This window comes from Periplaneta americana, chromosome 17 (genome assembly GCF_040183065.1).
Source record: "Periplaneta americana isolate PAMFEO1 chromosome 17, P.americana_PAMFEO1_priV1, whole genome shotgun sequence".
NCBI lineage: Eukaryota > Metazoa > Arthropoda > Insecta > Blattodea > Blattidae > Periplaneta > Periplaneta americana.
Window position 1 is genome coordinate 91,368,042 of NC_091133.1, and position 13,244 is coordinate 91,381,285.

Genomic DNA, 13,244 nt, shown 5'->3' on the forward strand with positions numbered 1-13,244 from the left:
GTGTTGTAATTCCTCAGCATCATCATGAATCATGATTATCTACCACCTTCAATATTATCAACATGATCACCTTCAAAAACAGCCGAGATTGTTCAGCGTCGAAATTCCACGTGTGGAAGAATTCGCCGATAATTTTGTCTGGAACTTTCTTTAAGATACAGAATTAGCTACTGGTAATAATAATAATAACAATAATAATAATAATAATAATAATAATAATAATAATAATAATACATCTTGATTACACAACTTTTAACACTGAATCACTTCGGAATATGTAAGACTTTCCTGTGTTAAATTTCAACGTACCTCGTTTACATGTTTCGACCTATTTATGGGTCATCTTCAGAACTGGTCGTTGTTGGTCTTAGCGCCACTGGTTCTGTTTTCTTTGTGGATGTTCCTGTGGTATAGAGTAGAGTCAAAGAGTGTGTGTTTGTTTTGAAGTTTAGTTGTGTGTTGAGAATTTCGTTGGGGTGTGTTTTTGTGTGTCTGTATATTTCACTATTACACTATACCACAGGAACACCCACACAGGAAACAGAACAAGTGGCGCCAAGACCAACAACGACCAGTTCTGAAGATGACACATAAATAGTTCGAAACATGTAAATGAGGTACGTTGAAATTTAACACAGGAAAGTCTTACCATACATATTCCGAAGTAATAATAATAATAATAATAATAATAATAATAATAATAATAATAATAATAATAATACTTACTTATAGCTTTTCAAGAACCCGCAGGTTCATTGCCGCCCTCTCATAAGCCCGCCATCGGTCCCTATCCTGTGCAAGATTAATCCAGTCTCTACCATCATATCCCACCTCCCTCAAATCCATTTTAATATTATCCTCCCATCTACGTCTCGGCCTCCCCAAAGATCTTTTTCCCTCCCAACTAACACTCTATATGCATTTCTGGATTCGCCCATACATGCTTCATGCCCTGCCCATCTCAAACGTCTGGATTTAATGTTCCTAATTATGTCAGGTGAAGAATACAATGCATGCAGTTTTGCGTTTTGTAATTTTCTCCATTCTCCTGTAACTTCATTCCTTTTAGTCCCAGATATTTTCCTAAGAACCTTATTCTCAAACACCCTTAATCTCTATTCCTGTTAATGAAATTCTTAATTTAGTTGAACCTAAATGTTTCACATCTGCTGCTTTACTACACAGTACAAATTATGGTCCACGTCTATATAATTCGATAATAAAATTTCATCCAGATTTGACTACTTTAAGGAATGAAATTTTCAGATCCAGAATTTAAAAATTTATATGACAGACTTCCCTGTGATTATATTATGTACCATGTATTGTAAAACAAGTTTATTTCTATCCTAAGTATATTTTTTCTATCTTAGATTGGTTACTATATCAACATGAACTGTACTAATTATACTACTAATAATAATTTAATATTAATCCATCATTCTCAACATCGTCTCTTTTTTCACTCAGTTATTACTAGTATTATTATTACTAATTTTATTATCATCTTTATGTGACCTTTTTTTGTTAAGTATTTTGTCTACAAAGTATGTATATTTGTGCGAGATCGTGCGTATTTGCTTGGTTTCCGCACAAAACCAATCCACGGAAAGTCTCAAATTCCACATTCAGTATTCCCAACCTAACACACATAACAATTTCCCTCTTCTTACCGCTTAAGTGACATATTGATTTTACTGCTTTAGGCTTTTAACATATTACAATTTTTAGAGACGTTCAATATAGTAATAATTATAAATAGGAAACTTACCACTGCAATTTCACCTAAATTGCACTGTTAATTATTATTTTTAAATATTTGCAAAAATTAAGTAAACTCTACAATTCCACTAAAGGTACTGCATTCGTGATGCAAGTAATATTAAGGAAGCAGTGAAAAAATCAACAAGATTCCAGACTCATCATAGACTGGGGGGGGGGGGGGAAGACAGACTTATATCACGGCCTGCTGGAGTATAGTAAACACAGAAATCATTTTAAAGCAACAATGTTGAAGATAGATATTTTTGTTTTGCAAATTTGCCGTCATTGAACAGAAACCAAGATGGAGATTTCATTGCAACTAATTAGAAATTCCTCTTTCAGGATGTAATAAACGATCTTCGCACAAAATAATGTACGATACACAAGAGGTATGTTTTCTTTCAATTCTCGGAAATTAAAAAAGCTCAACTACGTTTCGCTTTTTCAAACTTTTCCTCGAACATGAAAACTTCAACATACCGCTCTTGTAATGCATATTACTTACTTACTTACAAATGGCTTTTAAGGAACCCGAAGGTTCATTGCCGCCCTCACATAAGCCCGCCAACGGTCCCTATCCTGTGCAAGATTAATCCAGTCTCTATCATCATACCCCACCTCCCTCAAATCCATTTTAATATTATCCTCCCATCTACGTCTCGGCCTCCCTAAAGGTCTTTTTCCCTCCGGTCTCCCAACTAACACTCTATATGCATTTCTGGATTCGCCCATACGTGCTACATGCCCTGCCCATCTCAAACGTCTGGATTTAATGTTCCTAATTATGTCAGGTGAAGAATACAATGCGTGCAGTTCTATGTTGTGGAACTTTCTCCATTCTCCTGTAACTTCATCCCGCTTAGCCCCAAATATTTTCCTTAGCACCTTATTCTCAAACACCCTGAACCTATGTTCCTCTCTCAGAGTGAGAGTCCAAGTTTCACAACCATACAGAAGAACCGGTAATATAACTGTTTTATAAATTCTAACTTTCAGATTTTTGGACAGCAGACTGGATGATAAGAGCTTCTCAACCGAATAATAACACGCATTTCCGAAATGCATATTACTATTGATAATTTATTGACAACTTACGGAACATCAGCTTGCTTGGAAAAAAAATACATAAGTATTTCTTCCATTACAATAATTCATACAGAAAAAAATCAAATCGACATAAACCAGTATAAGTCAATAAGTTATCAAAAATGGTTTGTGGAAACTGACTTATGTCACTTTTCCCAAGCACTGCAGATTTTATGAGCGCGGTATATTTTGCATTTTGAGTTGCAGTCTTATATTCCTCTGAGGTGCAACCCATTAAAGGCCGGAAAAATCGCACCTCTGCTGATCCAATTCTTACGACTTCCTTCAATATAAAAATAAGCAGAAGATAAAGGAGAGAACGAAAGAATAGGAGAAGACAAGCAAACCCTGCAAAGCTGAAAATGTTCTCAAAGTGCATATCTACGACCAGAGAGAAAGTTAATGCAAGAGAGAAAATTCCTCAGACGATAGTTGGAATTCCTTCAGAGTTATAAACAAAGGGTTAAACTTACGTCATGATGCTAAGCACGTAGCAGTGCTTGCGAGATATAAAATGAACAATACAGAAGATAAGGAAAGTAGTACATCTCTTCCTATTCCTTCCTCATTTTCATTGTAAAGCCAATACCATTGTCTTCAGCTTGTGTTCTGCAGTAACTCGACTGCCCTAAACCTCCTTCGTTTAACTTCAACTTCTTTGTATGCTTCAACTTGTAAGACAGTCACGCTTACAGTAAAATTCTGTTACTTCTGTATTACGTAATTACTCGTACACAAGGAATAGCTTTAGTAGATGTACAATGCTATTACTAAAGCTTGTAAAGTAAAATAGGAGTATTACTAAATTAACCATGTGCCTAAGGTGGCTCAGAAGCCTAGAGTAGACTATGCAAAACGTTTTATGTAAAAGATCCGGGTTCGAGTCCTATTCAGGCCTGGGAGTTTTCATTGACTATTACACTTTTACTACGTTATACTACTTTTGACAAATAAAACGGTACGAAAGGACGTATTTCAACCAATCATGGCTGCTTATCGCACAATTTTATCGCGTCCCTAACATTTGTTTAAGTTTATCGCGTCCCTAGCATTTGTTTCTTTGTTTGCCAACATTTCAAACTGCATTGGTCTGGACGTCAAAAAAAAAAAAATTACAAACCACTCCAGTCGATGCATAGCAGATTCAAATATGACTCTCATTGGCATTCAAGAACAAGAATTAATAAAGATCACTGGTCGTACCTATGCATCTTCCCTGAAATCCTATTTATAAATACTGTAAATGAAGAGCACCATTCGGAAATCCTGAATAAGTTGAGGAATACACCATGTAGGCCTACATCAACGAGTTCCACTTCTTTTACGCACACGTCCAATATAACATCAACTGAACCACCAACCATTAAAACATTCAAATTTGAAAATTGTACATTCAATAATTATTCCTTTTAAAATTATTCATGTTTATTTTTTATGTCATCGTCGTTAATTAAAACTTTTCTAACACTTGTGTATATTATTTAGGTTATGTTATAGTTTCTGCTATATGATATTATGGATAGTCACGTAGCAGTGATTGTTTAATATTAAGATTTATTGAAAATCATCTGTCAAGTGACGTTGATTACTGGGATTCGGATAATTGACGTGGAATGCAACTGTTTTAATAAAAATGAAACTGAACCAACAAAGCCTTCTTGACTAGTAACACTACCATAGTGATCTAGATCGAGAAGGCATTGCTAGTAATCGTCTACAGAGTTCAATGAAGATTCCATAGTTGGCACAACTGATAGCAAGATAACAGCTAATTATAACACACTACTGCCATCTAGCATGCATCTAGCGTAATGTTTTTAATGTTGAGATGGTACAATAATACCACAGTCTAATATGTATTAGGCTGTGATAATACAAGATTAATATTTTATTGTATTGGAGTACTTCGTTATTTCTATTCTTTATATACTTTCTTCTAATCGTGTAATAGTCAATTAAATCTCATTCGAGTTTTGATTTTCTCTAGATAAATCTGCTCGTGTTCTAGTCGCAGATTGATCAATAAAATCAAAACCTCTAGTGAGATTACTGTTGAAAAATCCATGTGGCATTGTGACGGACAAGGTCGCAGTTTTCTGGAGTTCTTCCGTTTCCCTATTTATATGCATCATTATCACTACGTACGAGTTCAATTCTACTATCATTTCGTAGCATCACCTGATCATCGGCTAACGATGCGAGCAGGGGCTGGTCTAGCAATTTAATAACTGAAATTTCGTTACTGATGTAACGTTTTAAAAATAATGATGGATAAAATTTTGCCTTAATCACTAATGAATAAAATACTAGGAACATTTAAGTTTTCACTAAAATGAATGAGATGAAGGTGATAATGCCGGTGAAATGAGTCCGGAGTCCAGCACCGAAAGTTACCCAGCATTTGCTCATATTGGGTTGAGGGAAACCCCCAGAAAAAACCTCATCAAGTAACTTGCCCCGATCGGGAATCGAACCCGGGTACCTGGTTTCGCGGCCAGACTTGCTAACCGTTACTCCACAGGTGTGGACTTGGTTTCTTTGTCGGCATTTGAAATATACAGGGCGTTTCCGAGGTGGAGTTACAAACTTTCAGGGATGATGGCGAAGGGTACATGTATCAATTTGAGATAAGGAACTCTGGTCCGGAAATGACCGAGTCGAAAGTTACAAGAAAAAATAGTTCTGTGGAAATGAAATAATTTTATTCCTCTGTACACCTTATTTATGTGTATTTATCTGTAGATCTTACACATACTGTATTCATCTTACATTGTTTACGTTGTCTACTTACAGTATTCCATTCAGTGCGCTGTCTGAGGGATGGGGACAGGAAACTACATTTAAGCAATCCAAATAGAGTAATATGTAACGGAATGGTCGGTCCTAATATGCACGTCTGTAGACAGCGTGTATTTGTACAAGTTGCAGTGTCCAGTCGATCAGTCCTAGTGAAATGGAGGAGTACACGAGAGCGGAATAAGCAGACCTGATTTTCGAATATGGATGAGCCAATGGGAAAAGTAGACAAGCTCACAGATTGTATCGGGGCAAGTACCCACGTAGGAGACATCGGCCCATACCATTTTTCCACAACTGTTCCAAAAGTTAAGGGAAAGAGGGCACGTGGTGCCAAATTACAATTTCATTCCCACACAACTATTTTTGCTTATAACTTTCGACTCAGTCATTTCCGGATCATGGTTCCTTATCTCAAATTGATACATGTGCCCTTCGCCATCATCCCTGCAAGTTTGTAACACCACCTCGGAAACACCCTGTGTGTATATATATAACATTCCAAATGTGAATAAAATGTGTCCTCATTCACTAGTAGCCTACCATAAATATGATATATAATAATTTAAATAATCTACGTTTATAGCAATGCATGTTTAATTGATTCCTTTGTTAATTATGGTATGTTTTGAGGTTATGACTTAAAACATCAGTGTATCACAAATATGAAATAATACTGTTAATACTATTCTATCGTTAGACTCTGGTTTTATGTTTCCTTAGTAGTATTGGTACCTGAAGGAGGAGGGAAAACCTCACCTTCCAACAAACTTAGAAAACAGTTAAATAAAAAGGTAATGCAAGAAGCCATAAAACAAGTTCGAGATACGTGAGAGGCAATCCATCTGGATTCAGTATTACGGTTGGGAAAACACCTTCTAATGAAGATGCTGAATGCTTGTTCTGTGCTTTTCTTAGCAGAGGCCATTTTGACTTTGCAATTTTGTTAATCTTGTAACTTGCTAATAGTATTCCATATTTGTACGTCCATTTTTATGAAGTAAATTTGTTAGATTTTGAGGAAATTAATTTTTTTCCAATAATCGCTTCATCATGACAAAAGTGTGTGCCAAATTGGTTTCGAAAGTTTTGTCCGGACAACAGAAGGAATCCCGTGTGTCGATTTGTCATGAACTATTCTAAACGTGCCTTGCATTTCTCACTTTCCAAAATACTCAACATTTTTCAAACTAATTAACTCTACTTCTTTAAATTCCTATCTTTATCTCCAAAATGATACTTCTATGTTAAATGCGGTAGAAGGAAAATGAGACGTGGGAGTATCTCAAAACTTTTGTTAATGTACACAATAAATGAAATGAAAATTGAGATGAAAAGGGGCAAGAAGGATGACTTTCGAGTAATTGAGGAGTGAATTATCCGATAGTTTGAATATTTTTAATCATAATATAAAATGTTACATTAATTTATAATACAAAGATCCGGGGTTATAACTCCAAAAGTAGTAAAAATGTGTTTATATTAATTATCTGAAATAAGAATTTGATGTTTTATTAAGATGTATTTTAAATTTGTACTTACTTTCGTAGTATAGTGAGGAAAACTCCCTAAGGAAAATCCACCTTGTATTCCAGTCTGTAAATAGAAACAAATATATTAAAAATTGATCAGTTATTATTATGCTCTACACATACTGAAAGCGGAAAAATTATTAGCATGTTTGTCATTTATCCCATTAAATGATAAATTCAGAAATTCTAAAGATAATAAGTTACTGAATGTGTTCATTAGTGAGTTAGTTCGTGGTCAGCGTGCTTTCATTGATGTAGTATGATAATGAGTTCACTTTGTTATTTGTTTGTTACTGAGTGAGGTTAATTTGTTAATTTCTTCAGTTTCGTTAGTACGTTAACTGTAAGTCCGAGTTCGTAAGTTCGCTGTGAATGACTGAGCTAATTTCTTACAGAGTTAATTTATTAGTTTGTTCATTTGTTTATTTAATATTTAATTCTTTAGTCTGTTGTTAAGTTAGTTTATTGGTGAGTTAGCTTGTTAATATTAAATTAGTATGGTAATGATGTATATGTTAGCTGGTAGACTGAATTAACGTGTTTGTTTTAGTGCGTTAGCTAATTATTTATGGTGTAAGCTCACTGATTAATGATTGAACTGATTGATTAATGATTGAGCTTATATATTAATGATTGATCTTAACGGTTAATGATTGAGCTCACTGATTAATGTTTGAGCTTATAGGTTATGATTGAGCTTATCGTTTAATGATTGAACTCACTGATTAATGATTGAGCTTATCGGTTAATGATTGAGTTTATCGATTAATAATTGAGCTTATCGGTTAATGATTGAGCTTATCGGTTAATGAGTTAGCTCATCGGTGAATGAAGTAGCTCACTGTTAATGAGAGCGCTTATCGGTTAATGAGTTAGCTCATCGGTGAATGAAGTAGCTCACTGTTAATGAGAGCGCTTATCGGTTAATGAGTTAGCTCACTGGTTAATGAGTTAGATTATTGGTCAATTATTAATGAGTTAGATTACTGACAAATGAGTGTGATCACTGGTTAATGAGTTAATTTACTGGTTAATGAGTTAGATTACTGGCAAATGAATGTGATCACTGGTTAACGAGTTAACTTACCGGTTAATGAGATAGCATACTGGTTAATGACCAAGCTTATTCATTTATTTTTTTAGTTGGTTAACTAACGACGCTGTACCAACTACTAGGTTATTTAGCATCGATGAGATTTGTGATAGCGAGATGGTATTTGACGAGATAAGGCCGAGGATTCGCCATAGATTACCTAGCATTCACCTTACGGTTGGGAAAACCTCGGAAAAAACCCAACCAGGTAATCAGCCCAAGCGGGGATCGAACCCACGCCCGAGCGCAACTTGGAGACCGGCAGGCAAGCGCCTTAACCGACTGAGCACGCCGGTGGCTACCAAGCTTATTTTTATTTTTTATTTTAATGGGTTATTTTACGACGCTGTATCAACATCTCAGGTTATTTAGCGTCTGACTGAAATGAAGGTGATAATGCCGGTGAAATGAGTCCAGGGTCCAGCACCGAAAGCATTGGGATGAGGGAAAACCTCGGAAAAATCTCAACCAGGTAACTTGCACTCACCGGGATTCGAAACCGGGCCACCTGGTTTCGCGGCCAGACGCGCTGACCGTTACTCCACAGGTGTGGACACCAAGCTTATTGGTTGATCACTTAGCTCATTGCTTAATGACTTATCTCATTGGTTAATGACTTAGCTTATTGGTTGAAGAGCGAGCTTATTAGTTAAAGAGCGAGTTTACTGAGAAAACTGATTAGTTAATAAGCGAGCTTGTTGGTTAATGAAAGAGGTTACTGCTTAATGAGCGAGTTTATTGATTAATGAGTTAAATTTATCACTTAAAGAGTTAGTTTATCTGTTAAAGAGTTAGTCTATCTGTTAAAGAGTTTGTCTGTAGGTTAAAGAGTTAGTTTATAAGTTATCAGCAGGGAAAGGGATTTGGAGTATTATAAAGAATGGTGAAACGTAGTATAGATATTCGTAGCTCAGTGACTGTCAAGCGAGCTGCGTCACGGCGCATGGAAGAGTACAGTCCACTTCATACAAACTTACACGCAACGTCTGTAAATATATTTCAGAATAAACAAATGGAATAGTTTAATGACATATAGTGACCTACATACATAATCTGCATTTCTTTTTGAACTACATGTGCTTTTCTTTGCAACGCACAAGACACCAATAAACAACATTACAAATATACATAATTAAATATGAACCTCTGCATCTTCGCGTGTCAGTGGACATATTGATGTTGATAGACAGTTGTCTTCTGTATGGAACTCGCCTCTGAATATGTAGATCCAAACGAAATGGCATTTTCAATTAATGCTATGCCTTGTTATAATGAATTGTAAATATTATTTTCAAATTTTCAAAATACAACTTTGCTCTGTTGCAAGGAAGGAAATTTTGTAACATGGAAAAACTCCGCTCTCCATCTGCAGAGACAATTAGAGAGTACTTGAAACAAGATATGTCAATTGATTTTACATGTTGAATGACGTCATTGGGAAACGTCTTTGTTAGTACATCTGAAATCCGACTAAGAATATCGTATCCATCATTTTTAATCAAAACTTTGTTCATTTTTTCACCAACACGCTTTCCTATTTCACCTTCTACTGCACTCAGTTTATTTACAATAGTCCTCATAATATTTATTTGCTCAACTAGTTCTACTCCTGACTTTCCTAATTGAATAATGGCATCCGGTAAATATCCAAAATTTGACTTAATATCCGTGACTTCTTTCTCGATTGTTTCATCATTTAGCAGTTCCTGGCGTATTTGAATCGCAGCCGCGTCATCGGTATCGAAAGACTGGACCACTTTCTTCACAGATTGGAGGTGACGTGCGTAATAATTGCAAGCTTCTAACCATGACCCCCATCTCGTAGGAACTGGACATGGGGGAAGCGACAATTTAGGGAATTGTTTCCTGAATTTTGATACTTGATCTGGAGGTTTTACAAATATAGTCTTTCAATACTGTATTGTTAGTTGGTTTCACTTTCGGCATTGTACCTGCACTTCACTACTCTGAACTGCAAACCTGCACGTTGAAGTTCTTATGCGACAACTGTCCCGTTCACCTGTTGTTGACGTGTAGAGACCTGCGAGTATGTCAAGGAGGGGAGGACTTGGTATAAAGGGTTGTAAACAAATGACTGTGTAGATGCCAATACTAGCTTTTACTACTCCAAATTCCGTTCCCTAGTTATCAGTTAGAGTTACTTTATCGCTTGACTTAGTCTACTGGTTAATAAATTAACTTGTTAACTAGTTTCTGTGCTTCTTTCTTGATCAGTGAGTTAAGTAGGATGTTAGAGATTTTGTCATTAAATTAGTTTGTTAATTATCGAGTTAATTAGTCAGTTTGCTAGAAGGAGTATATTATCGAAAAAAATTAAGGAAGTGATTATTTCAGGTGAGGAAATTACTTAGTGACTTAGCAAATAAGCGTGTTAGGTTAGACAATACATTTTGTGTTAGCAAGTTATGTGTTTTTGTAAACCTTTATAGGTTACTATGTTAACTCGCTTGTGATGTAATTACTTAATAAGCGAATTATCTAGCAGACTCTATCTTCTTATTAATACTATATGCAACTAATTATGTTACACATTAGTCGTTTCCTATCTCATATTATCCACTGATTATAACCACGTCATGGCTCAAATCTGCAATTCGAATAATTAATTAACAGTGCTCTAATTCCTACTCCATTTTCAGGATTGATCCAATTATCACTGCGTTAAATCAAGATACGAAAGGCTGACAGGTTTGATTTACTAATTAACTAATCGAAACACTAAAGTTATAATATTATACAATTTCTTTGCGTAGCCCATATCGGAGTTTTAACATTTACTGTACGTTAGACAGATTTGCCATACTGTGGCTCACCTATCAAGGAAAGCAGTGCTTATCAGTCCAACTCAGATGGTCTGATATATGACAGGCGAAAGTACAAACCCGGTGCTGTGTTACATAAGCCACTATTTATCTCCATGAAACAGTGTGACAGCAAGTAAGTGGATGTACAGATACGGAATTAAAATTTGGAGTGAATCTTGATGGGAGTCCACCTGTATGTAGGCAAAAATTTCGCACAACAACTCACAAGTAGCATATATACAGGGGCTCTTCTTTACTGTACATGCACAGTGTTTTGTAAGCGAAAGTTATACAATAAAGGAACTCCAAATTTTATTTCCGTATCTGTACATTAGTTTATATTATACGGAATAGAAGTGTACACAATGTACAGTCCATCCAAAAGCAATATCTGGTAACATCTATCTCTAATTAATTTCTAAAATTTTATGCACATGTTATGTAATACAGCCACACCAAGTACCTAGCGCCAGTAAATATCCTCTTGAAATGTTTAATTACACACATCAAAGGAATAAAAAAATGGTACATTAGGGACTTAAAAATTATGTAATACAATGACACGAATATTCATTTAAATGGGCTATCATCTATCTACAAGCACAAAAAGTCATCAATTGAACAAAACTCTCGAAATAAAAATCATAGCATCAATGATTCAATTTTATACATCACATAATGAGAAAATTATAAAGTAACGGGTGTTAAGGAAATCCCTATGATTAGTGTAACGTCTATACAGGAATTAGGGTAATAATAATAATAATAATAATAATAATAATAATAATAATAATAATAATAATTTATTTAACCTGGCAGAATTAAGGCCATACGGCCTTCTCTAACACTCAACCAGGAATAAAACTGCGTTACAAAAAACACTACAAATTTACAGAGTACACTACAATTTTACACACAAAACTGAATAAGATGATAATAATAATAAAATGTAAACAACAAGTAAGTAGAAATCAGACATAATATATAACAAACAGAAAGAAAGAAAAATGCGTAATAAAATGTGAACAGCAGGTCAAAATAAATGAGACATACAAAGTATAAAGTATAAAAAAATAAGACAATTATTGATGATGATAATAATAATAATAATAATAATAATAATAATAATAATAATAATAATAATAATGATAAAAAATGAGAATAATAATTATTATTATTATAATTATTATAATAATAATAATACTAATAGTAATAATAAAATAGGGCAGTACAAAGCATACAATGAATACAATATTTTTAAGTACACACAATAAGGAAAATTATGATTATATATAGCTCAACTTATCACATTATAGATATACCATTATCGGAAAATATGAAAACAAAAATATAAAATAAGTTAAATATCACTAGAACATAAAAAAAATGTGAATACGTGGAACCATGCAATACAACACTTGTCATAATAGTAAGTTTGTTTGGCAACTCGTCATAACATAATTTTCTAAATTGGATTTGAAAGATTTCAATGTTCGGCAGCCCTTGACTTCAGGCGGTAGAGAGTTCCAGTGACGAGAGGTAGCAACAGTGGAATTAGGATATATAAATACAATGCCCTGTAAGATTTAAGGGGTTAGGTACAGCTTACAATAGTAAAATGTTTGGAAATATTCATAATTTTCGTACTTGTGTTTATTACAAAAGAAGAATCACTGAAATAAAACATGAGATTTATTTTCAGTTATTTCAAAGAACAAAGATCATACATTATTTGCAGCTATTTCTTAGAAAGTGTAATTTCCTTCTTTAATTTCCATCTTCGGGGTTCTGCGGGTTGCTGTGTAATTTCATTACAGGTTGACCGATTCTCACATCGCCAATATATCCTGGTTCGATTCTTATTATGAGTGGTGTTGATAACAGCAGCCGTCTTTTATGAGCAGTGGTTTGTTCCTTTTTGAAATAATTACTTTGGGATCCATACCTGATGATTTTAAGTAAAATCAACGTATGCATTTTCCTAGCAACACCTGTCCATTTTTGACTTCTCCATTATTTGGTATTATATTGTTGGCATCTGTTTAAAATGTGATTCTAGAATCTGAATATCCAAAATCAATCAAGATTGGACAATATGTATATTGGACTAAATTTTTGTGGACTAAAAAATTTCTGGATGAAATTTAC

At 34.5% G+C, this 13,244-nt stretch overlaps 1 protein-coding gene across 7 annotated transcripts in view; it reads right to left on the reverse strand.

Moving 5' to 3' along the window:
• The window catches only part of Pde8 (phosphodiesterase 8), a 770,548-nt gene that overhangs the window by 205,122 nt on the left and 552,182 nt on the right, over positions 1-13,244 (reverse strand). For all 7 annotated transcript variants that reach the window (XM_069816063.1, XM_069816067.1, XM_069816070.1 and 4 more), the window contains one exon: positions 7,189-7,242. In XM_069816063.1, the coding sequence (XP_069672164.1) occupies positions 7,189-7,242 (54 nt within the window). The remainder of the gene's footprint in view (positions 1-7,188; positions 7,243-13,244) is intronic.